This window comes from Xiphophorus hellerii, chromosome 12 (assembly GCF_003331165.1).
Source record: "Xiphophorus hellerii strain 12219 chromosome 12, Xiphophorus_hellerii-4.1, whole genome shotgun sequence".
In the NCBI taxonomy this organism is placed as follows: domain Eukaryota; kingdom Metazoa; phylum Chordata; class Actinopteri; order Cyprinodontiformes; family Poeciliidae; genus Xiphophorus; species Xiphophorus hellerii.
In genome coordinates this window covers 23,169,434-23,184,502 of record NC_045683.1, presented here as the reverse complement: position 1 = coordinate 23,184,502, position 15,069 = coordinate 23,169,434, and the positions used below count along the sequence as shown (strand labels likewise).

The 15,069-nt window shown below is 41.1% G+C and overlaps 3 protein-coding genes across 5 annotated transcripts in view; 2 read left to right on the top strand and 1 right to left on the bottom strand.

The window, feature by feature from the left end:
- The first annotated feature begins 57 nt into the window (after positions 1-57).
- On the top strand, positions 58-3,161 carry tmem127 (transmembrane protein 127). The gene is made up of 3 exons (XM_032577501.1): positions 58-825; positions 913-1,077; positions 1,633-3,161. The coding sequence occupies exons 1-3, from the start codon at positions 588-590 to the stop codon at positions 1,941-1,943; spliced, it is 714 nt and encodes a 237-aa protein (XP_032433392.1). The 5' UTR covers positions 58-587; the 3' UTR covers positions 1,944-3,161.
- A 1,120-nt stretch (positions 3,162-4,281) lies between these two features.
- Positions 4,282-9,602, top strand: gatd3l (glutamine amidotransferase class 1 domain containing 3, like). The gene is made up of 7 exons (XM_032577674.1): positions 4,282-4,489; positions 4,560-4,612; positions 4,693-4,806; positions 4,924-5,055; positions 5,171-5,263; positions 9,104-9,269; positions 9,372-9,602. Exons 1-7 carry the CDS (start codon positions 4,373-4,375, stop codon positions 9,510-9,512), a joined length of 816 nt encoding a protein of 271 aa, XP_032433565.1. The 5' UTR covers positions 4,282-4,372; the 3' UTR covers positions 9,513-9,602.
- A 3,242-nt stretch (positions 9,603-12,844) lies between these two features.
- igsf9b (immunoglobulin superfamily, member 9b) overlaps positions 12,845-15,069 on the bottom strand; it is a 30,710-nt gene continuing 28,485 nt past the window's right edge. Inside the window, exons 20-23 of one of the 3 annotated variants that reach the window (XR_004341305.1) lie at positions 14,875-15,044; positions 14,522-14,703; positions 13,889-14,164; positions 12,845-13,800 (exon numbers count right to left, since the gene is read on the bottom strand). Coding sequence is in view for 2 of the 3 variants with exons in the window: in XM_032579514.1 (XP_032435405.1) it covers positions 14,534-14,703; positions 14,875-15,044 (340 nt within the window). In the remaining variant the exon portion in view is untranslated. Of the gene's footprint in view, positions 14,165-14,521; positions 14,704-14,874; positions 15,045-15,069 lie in introns of all 3 variants that reach the window. The other 2 variants (XM_032579514.1, XM_032579516.1) reach the window with 2 other exon arrangements.

The window sequence follows — 15,069 nt, the reverse complement described above, 5'->3', positions numbered from 1 at the left end:
ATTTATTTACACCACTGTGTAAGTGGTTTTGGACGAGTCACCACTAGATGGCAGCAACCCCTCCTCTTAGACCGGTGCCAACTGCTAACAGGAAGTCAACATTACAGGAAACCAGCGTAAGCTGTCTTTTGTTTTGTTTTGTGTTTCCTTTTCTGTACCAATAGTAACCGTATGTTTTTATTGTTGTAGGTATTCTTATCGTGTGTTAAGTGTGTTTGTTTGTTTGTGTTAGGTTTAGTTTTCTCCTTAGATTTTGTTATATTTGACGTTGACAAGGAGTTAGCGTATCAGGCTAACAGAAGAGCTAACAGGCCTAGAGGCCATCTGTTCATTGTCTGATCGGCCGCCAGCGTCTTGTTTTATCTAGCGTCCCAATTTTTGTCGGACATATTGTGTGTAACTCATCGAAAGAAAGAGTCCAGAGCCGCTGTCATCCCTTCGTGATCCAAGTTTCCTCTCCTGAACCGGCTTACAGGCCTTACTCTGCCTACTCTCTTGGTTGCCTCATCCCTTAGCTACGGAAGGATTGCTATAAAAAAGAAGTCACTAACGCTCCTCACACCAATTATTAAGGAGACGCAATAACCATGTATGCGCCACCGGGTTCCACTCTCCCTGGAGGTCGGAGACGGAGAGCGGGCACATCCCTGCCCAAGCAGCCGGAGCGGAGCTTGGTGTCGGCTCTGCCCGGAGCTCTGTCCATCACAGCGCTGTGCACGGCTCTGGCTGAACCGGCCTGGCTCCGGGTTCACGGAGGGGCCTGCCCTAGACAAGAGCTGGGGGTGGCGGATGTCTTGGGGTACATCGATCCCAAGCTTCTGGATGGTGAGAATAAGCACGTCGCAACCTGTAGCGTAGGCAGTTGTTCATCATTCGGCTGTCTTTAACTTTGTGACTTCTATATTTCCACAGATTACTGTGTAAACCCACAAATCATCCTGTTGCTGAGAGTCATCGCTGCCTTCTGTTTCCTCGGCATATTATGCAGTCTGACTGCTTTTCTGTTGGATGTGTTTGGACCCAAACACTCTGCCCTAAAGGTCACACGCAGATATGCTTTTGCACATATACTAACAGGTACATATCCTTATTGTTGGGGTTTTTTTAAAAAAATTATTTTGTGTATCAATAAACAAAGTAAAAGTGGACGATTTGGCAAAAATATCAAATCAGAATTTTTAAAAAGTAAAATCATGATTTCTGAGGTTTTTTTTATACAGAAAGGTTTACCTTAAAGAAAGCATATTACCAGAGCATTTAGGAAGAATAATGTTTTTAAACAGATTTTCATATAATGTGTCATGTTGCTAACCTCTTAAGTACAGTTGACATAAACTTAACCCTATACTCAGTCTCACACTATTTAAAGTAAAATGATCAATTGTATATCTTTTGAGTAAATGTATTCAAGCAATCAATCAATCTTTATGTACAAACTACTTTTTATGCAATCAAACCTGACATAAAATGTTTTTTACATTATTTAAACTTTGTCTACAACTCTAAAAATAAAAATAATTAAAACTGATGCAAGTGGACATTGAAAATTTAACTTGTTCTTGTCCTTAGTGAATTATTATATCGAGCAGACCTATTCTGTTAGTTTTATTAACCTACTCTCTCTCCCCTCAGTGCTGCAGTGTGCCACAGTAATTGGGTTTTGCTACTGGACCTCAGAACTGATCTTGGCGCTTCAGCAGCAGCACAAAAAGTACCACGGCTCTCTCATATACGTCACCTTCGCCATCAGCTTCTACCTGGTGGCGGGCGCTGGCGGCGCATCGATCCTCGCCACCGCCGCAAACCTCCTACGCCACTACCCCACGGAGGAGGAGGAGCAGGCCCTGGAGTTGCTCTCGGAGATGGAGGACAGCAGCGAGACTTTTCCTGCCGACTACGACGTCGCCAATCAGTTTCAGCCGCCACCTGCCTACACGCCCTAATCCAACCAGACTGGCCTTGCGAAAAAATTGTTTTATCCCCGAGCACAGCTACTTTGCTTGACGTGCACACCACGCTCAATTTATCAAATGGAAACCTTTGCAAAAACTCTCGGCAGCGAACGTAACACGCGCACGGGTCGGTGCGTCGATTCCTTGAAAGACAGTGGCTTTGGGTGCATGGAAGCTTTCTTTAGTGGTGGCGTCAATTTAGGAGCTGCTTCATACTTAATTCTCACTGCTGAAGTGGTTAGTGATTTGCATGTAAATGGCTTTTAGGATCTGGTCCTTACATGTAACTATAAGTCATCTGCAAAAAAAAAAAAAAAAAAAATCACCTAACAGCGCTCATCACAGGAAACAGAAGAAGCAGCTGCAACCTGATCGGCGCTGTTGCCGAATGTTATCATCAGCCGTAGTTATAATTGGATTTGGGTGGAGCTTTGATTAAACAGCTTTGTGATTTTTCATTTGACATATTTGCCACGTGTGTGATTTCTTTCTTCTTCTTTTGTCCTGATGTTGCTTATTTGCAGGAATCCATCAACACTGATGAGATTGTTTTAAACATGAATTTTATACAACAAAAAAAACCCGGACCTTATTCATTCTGTGTCCTGTCTTTTCTCTTGCTTTCTCACTCACTATTTTCACCTCCTCTGTTCTAGACGTGACAGAAGCATTTACAAACATTGTGAGGGAGGGGAGTTTTTCGTGTTTCGAAAACACGGTGTGGAGAAATGGAGGCTAGCTTGGCAGCAAACCTCACAGCGTAAACATCGGTTACATCATCATAATTGTATTTGAGTTTTAAAAAAGAGGATTTTGTTTGTACTCTGTGAATACCATTCGTGACCACTTCAGTATGTGTTTTCCATGCGTGAGTTCTGCTGATTTTTCAGATTTTTAGGTCGTGGTTTGGATCTTCCGTGTTCCACGTAAGGTTCCTGCTGCCGCTTGAGTTTGTGACTGATGTGGTGATTGTAGTTGGTTGCACATTTGTTTCTGTTTCTGCATTTTGTTTCTCACTGTATTTTCTTCATCTTTATGTAAATAGTAATTGTTTATACATGCAGTAAAGTGGCCATAATAAAAAAACCATCATATTTTGCCTTCTGTTGTTCATCTGTACATTGACAAATGACTTTTTTTTTTTCTCTTGAACCTTCACTGTGAGTTGTCTCCCCTTCAGGTGCATCTCAATAAATTAAAATATCAAACGTTTCCTTGTGATTCAATTGAAAAAAATATTGGCAACACTTTTATTAAAGACTGATACGACACTGTCATAAATATGGCATAACATTTGTCATGAACATAAAAGAGTCTTTATGAATGTTTATGACTGTTGTCATGAAGTGTCATTTGGTAAATAGACACTTTAAATGCAAAGTTTCACTAAAAGTGCCAACTTTGAATTATTTAGTAAATAATGACACTTTAATGCAAAGTTAGCACTTTCAATAGACTTTCAGTGCAACCTTTAAAGCAACTTTGCATTAAAAGTGTCATTATTTACCGAATGACACTTCATGACAACAGTCAAACATTCATAAAGACTCCTTCAGGTTCATGACAGCTGTTATCCCATTTAGCTGTTATGTCATTGCAGTCGTATGCACATCCCTTCAAATACAGTGTTACCAAAATGTTATCAAGTGTTTATTTCTTTTAATCTTTACTGTCCTTAAACATTTGACTGGATCTTTGCCTTCCCACCTTTCCTTCACACTCTGGGGCCTTGATCTTTAGATAAAATGCACATTTTGCTTTCACCTTAGAAGAGAACCTTGCAGCACTGAGTTCAGTCCTTAGTTCAGGTAAGAAACTCCTGACATCTTTAATTCAAGAGTGGTTCAACACAACAAATGTAACAATGTTCAATCTTGAATTGAAATACTGAATTGAATCAAACTTTTCAAAAATAGTTTACTGAGATGCAGCTGAACATTTTTACTCTGAAAGGGACATTTCCATCTGTTGAAGGTATTTCTGGGTTCGCCGTCTAGACTCAACACGGCATTACAAAGCGTAAGAGCCTTACACCCTAATGGACTTTACAGGACATATGGTATGCCACTATGCCCGTACAATGCAGTTGGACACCGTTTCCTAATCAATGCACTGTATCAAGTGCCAAGCTCTTAATGGGTCAAGATATTAGCCGAAGCTAAAGTTTCACTCCGTGGCTAAATACCTTAAGTTAATCAGAAGAATTAACGAGGTATTAATAGGGAAGGGTGTTCTGGAAAGGAAGAAGTCAAGTCGTCAAAAGACAATGGAGCTCAGCTTACGTGATAACGTCACTCGGCCCCACACTGCTAGTATAAATACAGACCTCCTCAGTGAGATCAATATCTGCCCTCTCAGAGGTCTTTACAGGCTCCGTCTGTTAATCGGGTACTTTCCTGCGGAATCACTAAAGCTTAATCATGCTGGCAACCAGGACCTTGCTGTCAAAACAGACTCTGACCGCTGTCTCTCATCAGCCTGCCTGCTTCGTTCATCAAGGGGAATATGGCTACTGGGGAAACACCAAGGTTGCTGTGGTAAGTTTAAGCAAATAATATGCTACGAGTGAAAAGAAGTGGACCAATGCAGTGAGTCGATATATTCCAGGTTTTCTCAGGATGTGGATGGTGGGATGGAAGTGATGTCCATGAAGGAGTGTAGTGAGTATCCAGGCACATTCTCACCAATCCATGAACCTCCACCAGTGCAGACATGATGGCTCTAAACCTTCTGTGTGCAGCACCATGTACCACCTGAGCAGGAACGGCGCCCGCTTCCGCATGTTTGCTCCAAATCAGCAGCAAATGCATGTGATGGATCACATGAAGAAGCAGCCTTCCTCGGGCGAGAACCGGTAGGAGCCACACACACCAGACAGTGAACTGACTTGACCTTTCGCATGCATGTGTAACCGTCTGACCCGACTCTTCCCACAAGGTAGTATTTTTGATTATATCTGGCCATCAAACAGGAACGTGATGATCGAGTCAGCTCGCTTCATTCACGGCCAGGGAAAGAAGCAAATACAGGACCTGTCCACGCTGGACGTCAACAACTTCGACGCCGTCATCTTTCCTGGAGGCCACGGAATCGTCAAGAATCTGTGAGGGGTCACTTGCAAACTGGGCTGTGCAAAGAAAAGTAAAATTGGGTACAATGCGGTTCACTCAAGCCTTAAATACTAATGGAAGTGTAAAAAATCTTAATTGTATTTTTAGATCCACTTTTATGAAGGACGGCAAGGACTGCAAGCTGCATAATGACGTGGAAAGAGTGCTTAAAGAGTTCCACCGTTCACGCAAACCTATTGGGTATGTATGCTGTGATCCGTCCTCAGTAATTAGCCTCACTGACTTTGAGTTAGAAAGTCAGGGAGAAGTACAGAACTATGTCGAACATGAGGCTAAGCTCCAGACTGCCTCTGACATTTACCTCCTGTCTTAATTAAAATGTACCAATTTAAATAAACAAAAGCTTTAGACAACCTGATAATGGAATTAGGGCACTGCAAGGAGTCACTGGTGACTTAGACGTTTAGTCAGGCAAATGAAATTAGGTGAGGAAGCTGTGGTGAACATTTAATTCAGCACTGTATGATCTTTTTTTGTTGCGAAAGCCTTTTTAGGTAAAAAAAAAAAATAAAAGTTGACTCTTTCCACAAACGTCCTGTAAAGTTTATTAAGCCAATTAACAAGGCTAATTTCGGCACAACAAAGCCTAAAGCTTCTCAGCAGCCCTTTGTTTACACAAAAGGTGAATCTGATCTAAATTTCTCAGATTTCAGGATTTGACAAATAGCAATGGCCAGAAGAACAGAAATTGTACTTCATTAGCAGTTTTAAAGGTAGTTTTTTCTTGTACACTGATTTTAGGAATCTGTTTAGCGAGAGTCTTCACTTGAACTCTCAGTGGAGAGAGCAGCTAGGGCAAATGCCGTAAAAATAGCCTTACTGCTCCTAAGCCCAAACTGGAAGATGTGAAAGCAGGCAAATCCTTTAAAGCAGGGAGGACACAACAAAGGCTCTGACATAAATGCTTCCACTCTAATGGGATCGGGTTAAAACAACAGATTCTGGCCGGAGGGATGAGGTGACAGGCAGACGTCTGCGTTGAGGTCGGGTGAAAGGGCACTGGGTGTTAGGTGAAGACGGGAGGATTCCAGGTATGGAGAGATGCAGGATTACAGGAATTAAAGGAAAGAGTGAAGGAGAATGCTAAGGAGGAGCAGGTAAAAGGACAGTCGCCATGACAACAGAAGGTTAAATAGTTTGCTGACCCCTGCACCGTAATCCCTACCTATCACAATTAGCGCACAGAACGAGTTTGAGCCAATGGAGCTCCTGTCTTCAGCAAAATTAATCCGTCTGAAAGTTATAACCGAGAACAATCACGGCTCATAGACGTTTGGTATTGCCTTGGTGATTGCTTTCTCCTTTAGCAGACAAGAGCCTGGGGATTTTCAGATGCATGTTGTTCTTTGTTCATTCTGTTGATCACTTTTACATCTTAACAAGCGTTGTCCCCTACAGGCTGCTCTTATCTTAATCAATTATGTAGAAGTGTATGGTCAAAATTGACAGACTTGCTAATTAATTTTACAACAACCTGCTAACATGAGTCAAGTTGCTGTGTGCTGAGTATGAAGAGATCAGGATGCTACATTATGCATAATCCTAAGTAATTAAATACAAGGTAACTGGACTTCTTCCAGTGCTTAGGACTCTCATGTCCTTAATGACCAAGAATCTACTCACTGGCAGACCAGGAATGCCCACACCCAGTCTTCAATAGCCACTATCCTGCAACTTCTAGACGCATTCAAAATTTTATAATCAGCAGTCACTCAGCTTTACAGAGGCTGGGTAATGAGCAATTTATGTGATTTAAGTGTTTTCAAGAAGAAATGCATCTAAAGGTTGTAAGGTAGTAGATCTTGAGGACTGGACTTCGGCCCCCCCGGTGTGGACTGAGATTCTCAGTCTAAATCGCACTGTTGCAGTACAAAGTCCAGATGGCCATCATTCATAAAATAAATTACTGCAACAAAACTGCAGGACCCATTCTGGTTCCACAGGCATAGGCAGGCGCTGTGCGGACTTTTCTTACGGTCAGGTGAGAGGTGGCATCGGGTATTAGATGAAGGTGGGAAGATCCCCAGATGAAGGAGATTTGGGATTACCGGAATTACTGGGAAGAGCGGAGCTGGATGCTGATGAAAAGGTGAAGAAAAGGTCACCATGACAACTGAAGACTGAGGGTAGTCCCGACCTCTACCCTAGTTTCATAGTTTAAAAAAACCAACAATAGTAAAACAAAATTGTTTATGAACCAGTTAATGGAGTTCACCATACTTCCCGTAAAAACAAAGGCTACGGAAAGTGAAAGTAAAAAAACATTTGTCGTGCCAGTCGGCTGTAGAATACTGCTTTTTCCATTGGTTGGTTTTGTGGGCGTTGGTGCCTAAAAGAGTATTTTTATGTATCTGAATAATATATGTTGAGCTGTGCCAGTCAGAAGTTCAGATACAGTCATCAACGGCTTAAATGTATTTAATTTTGCACTTTTGATGATGCGTTTGAATTTGTCTTGTTTTAGAGTGGTATGATAAACATAACAATGCAACTTTCAATTCATTTTAAAAACAACAATTGGGCACACAAATTTAGATTTACTGCTGATTTTCTCTTATTTATAAAAATTCAAAATTGTACATGCGAGTCAAATTTACTGGTACACCCCCACTAATAATTTAGCTGCCATTAAGGATCTAGATTGGCCCCAACTAGGTTTAAAAGCTGCATCTATGCAAAAATAATTCAGGCAGTTTATATCCAGTTCTGCCAAAAAGAGTCATAAAATATCTAACCGAAACCTTGATGACGGCTGCAGGAGGTCTGTAGTTGTTCAGCTGGGGACTTTTATCCAAATATTACTGTGGTGAATTCCTACTTTTAAAATTGGTTCTGGTTTTATATGTTGCAATTTTCAGTCCCTCCCAAAAAAAAGGATCACTTGAACTTAGGTTTTCAGTTTAGTTCAATTTACTCATACAGTATGGATTTAGAACAAATGTCATCTCAAGGCAATTTACAAATCTAAAACATCCAGGTATATATACAGAAATAGACAATCTAGTAGACTAAAATTCAGTCAAATGCTCACATTTGAAGTCTTTATTCACTTTGCATATTTCATGCAACTAAGTGTAAAACAGAGTGCTTTCCAAAGGTTAAAAATATACAAACGTAAAACCATTAGAAATCCATTCATTAAAATAATCAAGGAAAACAGACAAATAAAACGATGAATAAATAAGAGCTAGTGATAAATTAACCAATTACTGGAGATTAAAAAGAATGTGGTGACAGAGGTCAGTTAATTTCATAAAGTTGTTCATTTGCAGTCATTCCTTATGTTGAGCATGTATGTGGTGACAGTGGAAAGGAACATTTTTGCTTCAGCAGCCTAAAATAAATAAGCAGAAACAGATATTATTTATATGCAGGAACAAGTAGAGAGGGAGCATAAAGTTAATGTCATAAATATCAGCAGATAATATACATGATTGGAGCGTAGCAGGAGAAAGTAGCAAAGTGACATGATGGTCAGTTTGTCCTCCAGCAGCTTAACCCGATAGCAGCATAACTACAGAAATAGCTCAGGATAATCTAAGCCAGTCCAACTATAGGCTGTAAAATTAAGTTTTTAACCTAGTCTTAAATGTAGACTGAGCGTCTGCTGCAAACTGGAAGCTGGTTCCACAGGAGAGGAGCCCGATAACTAGAGGATCTGCTTCTCATCAGTGAACCTAACAGAACTGATGTAAGATGGAGCTTGATTATTAAGAACTTTATTTGTATTTAAAATTGTATTCTGTAATTAGCAGGTTGTCAATAAAGGTAAAAATTGGACACATTTGATCTCACCCTTTAGTTCTTCAGAACTCTCATTTTGGATAAGCTGGAGGCTTGAAACTGCGTTGAAATCAACACTTCATGGAAGCTAAACGTTTCTGCCGATAAAGAGTTGTAGTTTTTCTTCTATTAAAAAAAAAATTCTTCTATGTCACTAACATGCAATCAACCTTTGACCTCGATAACAGGAGATGATTAGTGCATTAAAGCGGTGAAAGACTTCTGCCTCTGTTCCAGCCTGGCCAGCATGGCTCCGGTGCTGGCCTGCCGCGTGTTGCCCAGCATCGAGGTGACCATGGGCTACGAGCGGGACGAGAGCACCCGCTGGGGGAACTGGCCTCAAACCAACATGGTGCAGGCTGTGAAGGGCATGGGCGCTCGCCACGTCGTCCGTGAGCCATACATATCCTTTCAGAGCGCTGTTTGTCGTAAATTCGAGCGAAATCGTTCGTCTTCATCATTATTGTGACTCCTCCGCTGCTTTGACCTTAACCATTTCTTTCACGAAGCCTATGTGGATGAGAAGAACAAAGTGGTCAGCACTCCGTCCTTCATGTGGGAGACGGATTATCACTATCACTATATATTCGATGGTGTTGGAAATATGGTCAAACATGTGATGCGTCTCTCCTCCAAGAAAGAGTAATGCTGAATGCCCGGCATTCACCTCTACACTGTGATGAAACCTTACCTGGAATAATAAAAACGCTCTAGTTGAAATGCAAATTTTGTGCAATTGATGGTTAAAGGCTGTTTTGGATAAATGTTATAAACGTGTGCGTCTCAGTGAAGTAGACGTGTACGTATTTTAGTAAATTCACTCAAAAAGTGAACCTAACTAATGTAAACCTAAACTTCAGTTGATAAAGAAATAGGATATTGCACAACCCAGAAAAAAGAAGGATCTTTGATGCAACAATTTTGGGCAAGTGAAAAGCATATTTGTGTACTGTGCAAATTTGCAGTGTGTGCACCAGTGTGGGCTCCTTGTTCATGAATTGCTGCATCAACCAGTTATCAGCTTTAGGGACGATTACTTTATCACATAAGATAAGGATGGTTTACATTTTTTCTTTCTTAATTAAGAAAATTATTATTTTAAATCTGAATATTAGTTTTGTTTCTTGGCAGTGTGCAAAAGAAAAAGAGCAACAGCATAATAATGGCCAACATAACAGAGGGTCAAGCATAGTTTTTATGAGGTTCTGTCACTTATGTTTGATGCAAATTTGTGTTTACAGCATCGATGTACAACTGATCATTTGCGCTGCTGTTTTATCCATGACCACATGGGGGCGTGTGATGTAATCAGGTCCGAGCAGCTAAGCGTTGCGAAGGCCTTTTGTAATCGTACTGTTTCTTCTTCTTTTTATTATGCTTCTGTCAAAAGAATTAGCTTTTTGGGGGCTTTATCATATTCAAAAACTTACCAAAGTTGGCCGACGTGTCAAGTCTGCGTGGAAAATTACGTATGTTAAGGTCGTCGCAAAAATCGCAACAGAAACGGCTCAACAGCGCCACCTGGGAACTTTCAAAATACCATCCGCATTGACCTTACTTAATCGTAGAGACATTAAATTTGGTACACTTGTAGAGCTCCCAAAGACACACAGAAAATTCAGTTAATGTCATAGTGTAAGTCAAACAGAACATCGACTATTTTGGATTGAAGTTCCGATTTTGACCCCATTTTGGCCGTTTACAGCCTTCGCATTTGATCGAACTCCTCCAAGGGATGTCGATTGATCGGCTTAAAACTTGGTCAGATCGTTCATAAGGCATGGCCGATTGAAAGTTATCGAAACGGTGAGTTTTCGTGCTTGCTGAAGGGGGGGGGGGGGGGGGTGCCAAGTTTGCCTACTGGACATGAAACAAAACTGTTGTATCTCCTACGCAAAAACTCACAGAGGCACCAAACTTTCAGTGATTGATCATCATTGGGTGTCCTACAATACTCAGTGATGGCAGCCATGATTCTCATCATTATCATAATCATTTCCAGTTTGTCAGCCCCCGGTGCGCGCGCGTTCTGCATAAAATGCGCTTGTGTCGTCACATGGAAAATACTGTATAGGCGAGCTTAAAAGAGTTTTTTTTTGTTGAAAAATCGACCTTGGTCATTTGCATGGAGTCTAGACATGGCATCACGTCATCATCCTTTTGTTTTTCATAAACAATATGTGTTGACCCTGAGTCGGGCGGTGCGACATCTCTACATGTAAGACCCCCAGGAAACACGCCGCTGAATAATGGCCCTTTTGTTTTAGGATGAGTGAGAGAGGACAGGAAGCAGGAATCACAAAACTCAAATCCAAGCTCGCGTTTGGGAAAAAAAAAGTTTAATGAGGAGTTTCAGTAAGTAAAGGATCCACGAGAACGAGAGGAGAAGGAGGGAGAACATGGGAAGGAAAAACTTAAATGTGCACGGAGAAATTGGTAAAGAGCCGAAGAGATTTTCTGTTTTAAAGTAACACAGGTGCATTTTGATTACTTAATTAACTTAAATAATTTATCTGTGAATAGATTAATCACCCATACATTCATCTTTTTCTTATTTTTATGTTAATGTAGGTTATTATGACTTATGGCTGATAAACAGGAAAAAAGAAAATAACCTAAGAGCAAGAAATCTGTTTTTTTTTATTATTATTCAAAATGGTATGGTCAGCAATTATAGGGAAGACTGCTGACTTAGTCAGATAGACACATAGTTACTGAGAGGAGCAGTTAACTGTTTAATTAAGAAACTGGCTGTGGACAGAATTCATGTATTAAAATACATTAATGGAAAGTTATGTGGAAAGAAAAAGTGTGGTACAAAAATCTGGAGCCTTGAGAGGATTGTGGAGCAAATCCCATTCAAGAGTTTAGAGGAGATTCACAAGTTTTGGACTTCGGCAGGAGTCTGAGCATCTGTCGTATTTTTGTTGAGTCACTCCGGGACCAGAGACAGCATCAGAAGCATCTTAAGAAAAAGAACCGGGCGATGCTCAGTGGTTCAAAGTCGTCTTTTAATATTAAAGTTTGCAAGAAAGAAAAAAAAATATATATATATATATATTTATATATACTTTTTAACAGTGCGTCTCCTGTAACAGCATAAATGTTGTGTCAGTTGGTCAGATATCTATTTACATTTGTTTCTTAGTAGTATTGGTTCGGAAATTTGTTGACAGTCCCTAAGTGAACCTCAGAGCGCTTGAGGAGGGAGCGGTGGAACAGCTGGCCGAAAATAGCGTTCATAAATCGAATCAACCTTGAGCTAGGCGCCGCTCACTCCGCGGAGCACGAATATCCAATATCCAACTTGAAAACAACTTCGCTGCAGTCGTTTTAACGGCACAAACGGAGCACTAATGAAGCAGCCCACTTTGGTTTGTTTTGGAGCAAGGTGGGGGAACGGTGAACTCTGGATGACCTACGAAATAATGTTTAATATCTCAGAAACTAAAGATGCACAAACGAAATTTTTAACGGCACAAACGGAGCACTAACCACTCAAGACTATAGAAAACAGGTGAGTCTCCTTTTATGCACCACACTCATTAGGAGTTAATTGGGTGCCAGGTGTCCTCAACCCTGGGGACTCCACTGCGCCCCCTAGGTTATTCCATCAGCTATTTCTCCTCACTGCATCGGTCGATCACCAGGTTTTTGGTGCCTCGTCAGAGATAGCGCTGCGGAACGCATCGGTGCGCATCACCTGGTGGACAGGTGCGGGAACTGCGCGAGAGCGTCAGCAATGGCTGGCGGGCGGCGTCGCCAGAGCTTCCGCGGTCGCCAGGAGGCCGGAGCGGCGCTGAGCTCCGAGGGCCGTTCGAGGCTGCTTGCAGCTTTAAACCAAATTAAGACCACGAAATGTCTTTTATTCTCTGCCAGAGAGTAACAGCAGCAAAGTGACCGGAGTGGAAGCACGGACATCATACTTTTCATCAGTGGTTTAAAAATACAAAAAAAACCCCAACACATTCACATCCCTTAAGTCTGCTACATTCAGAATATAACAATTTATTCATTTACAAACATATAAAAATGACAAAAACAAGTAACAAGATATAAAATTTTCCTCTTTGTACAAGACCTCCAAAGCCATCCCCAGGAATGCATACTCACGCCAAATGTGGGTTTTCATCTGGGAAACTGAAGTAAAAACAATAAAAAGGCTGACTCTGCCCCAAAGCATAGCTACAACAACATATTTTAAATTGTTTTGTCAGGTAACGTACAAAAACAGCTTGATTTTCTTTAGCAAAGAAAACAAAACAAACACAGCAGGGAAATGGGCACACAATTCATAACAGACTTGCAATTCAGATACAGAATCAGAAGTCAATGAAATATTCACAGTGTTTTCTTCACATCAGGTATGTGAATTGTAAACATTGTTGCATATCGTTACTCATCTCAATAAATACACAGACATATTCACAATGAGGAACAAAACGTGTTTGGTGCTTTTTAATTGTTCTTTTTGTATCTCGGCTTTGTACCGACCAAAAATAAGGCAAATATAATCTTCCCTGGTGAAGTCGCACTTTTTCAGGTGAAGCCAAGTAAGATTTTCTCAACTGATGGGAGTGATGGGGATGAATGCATAACAATACAGCAGGACTTATTCACAATAAACTATGCATATGAACATTTATACACTTTAAACAAAATACTGTGAGGTTAATGGGTCGCAGAGTGGGGATGATTCCAGGCAATCAGTGGGTAAATCGCAGACATATACTCAGCTTCTAGGTACATAGATGTAGGGAATTTTGGGTCAAATTTATTAGTTACCTAACAATTAGTACGCGTCATTAATCAATATAGACATGGAGAGCACAACTAGCACCATTTATTCGCAGGCACCGATACAGATGAAGATATCTCACAGAGAGATGTTGTCTACTTACCTACAGATCTGTCAGAAGCATCTTTTATTGTCACTGCAAGGGAGACTTAGATTCTAAAAACTTTCAATGCATCTATCATTTTGTCGCTAACTGCTGCTTTCACAAAGCAAGTCCTTCTCACCTTGAGCTGGGAACCTTATCTCATAAAATTTCATCTCTTCACTTTATCCGATTGTCACATTCCCACTATAAAAAGCACACTGAAACCAAATCGAACAGAAGAACGAGCCTGAACAAAGCTGAGGATGTCTTACAAAACAGAACAGTACAGTCTCTTGAAGCTGCTGCAACACAAGATTAAAATTGTTAAAGTAGAATGAAATGTTCCCGATGTATAGGACCATGGTGCTGTTGTCTTTTCAGTAGAACTGCTATTTGGTTTTTGCCTTTGATGCGTCTGAAGAAGAGAAAGAAAGAGAGCAGAACAACATTAGACAATATATGCTTAAAATGTTTTTTTTTTCTTTATTTTGACCTTTATTCTTTATTTACACATTGTAACCAACAACTTCAATGTAGCATTTCATCTACGTTGAAGTGTTGGTCTAGATCTAACATTGTGTTGGTCTATCAAATAAAATTACAACTCCTACAGGTCTTCGTAATGTGACAAAACATGAAAATATTCATGGGGAATGAATACTTTTACACTATAACTACCACATGCAGGCAGCAAAAGGAATTAAGCAGGTGAGCCGTGACAGGAGGAAAAATGAGGGAAAAAAAGGTTTGAGGATCAGGCAGAGCAACGGACCGAGTACAGCTGCTAGAGCAGCGCTGAGCTGGAGTCAGAATCCGAATCATGGCTGGGGTGGAAGCAGGGTTCCCGGGTACAGGCGGATCCCTGAGCCCGCCTGTACTCTTGGTACTCCAGGCGGAGGGCGTTGAAGCGTGCCTCACTGAGCGAGCGAGGAGGGATGACAGGGGGAGGTGGGCCTGGGGGTCATCAGGGACAGGAGAGGCATGGATGGAAATGTCATGGGATGAACTAACAAAAACTCATAGCACTGTGACAATAAGGTGAACACATGCAGCACTGTCACATTAAGCTCACTAATAATCACACATGCAGCAATAAAAAAACTCAAACATAAATGAAAAGATCACCTGTCTGTCGCTGATCCCGGAGGCCACCAGTCTGGTCCGATCCCGTCTCCCTCCTGCCTCTCTGAAAACCAGCTCGACACTGGCCAGACCTGGTGGCCTCCAGGACCTCGGAGTCCAAACAGGCATCAGCGGAGTCCCACTCATAACTTTCATCTACTGACGTGTTCCTTCTAATGAGATACACAAAAAGTGGTC

Bases quoted from the DNA above. Each gene is read 5' to 3' on its own strand.
- tmem127 (XM_032577501.1), top strand. From the start codon at position 588: ATGTATGCGCCACCGGGTTCCACTCTCCCTGGAGGTCGGAGACGGAGA. The intron at 826-912 runs GTGAGAATAAGC...ATATTTCCACAG, and splicing joins CGATCCCAAGCTTCTGGATG to ATTACTGTGTAAACCCACAA. The intron at 1,078-1,632 runs GTACATATCCTT...CTCTCCCCTCAG, and splicing joins TTTTGCACATATACTAACAG to TGCTGCAGTGTGCCACAGTA.
- gatd3l (XM_032577674.1), top strand. From the start codon at position 4,373: ATGCTGGCAACCAGGACCTTGCTGTCAAAACAGACTCTGACCGCTGTC. The intron at 4,490-4,559 runs GTAAGTTTAAGC...GATATATTCCAG, and splicing joins GAAACACCAAGGTTGCTGTG to GTTTTCTCAGGATGTGGATG. The intron at 5,264-9,103 runs GTATGTATGCTG...CCTCTGTTCCAG, and splicing joins CGTTCACGCAAACCTATTGG to CCTGGCCAGCATGGCTCCGG.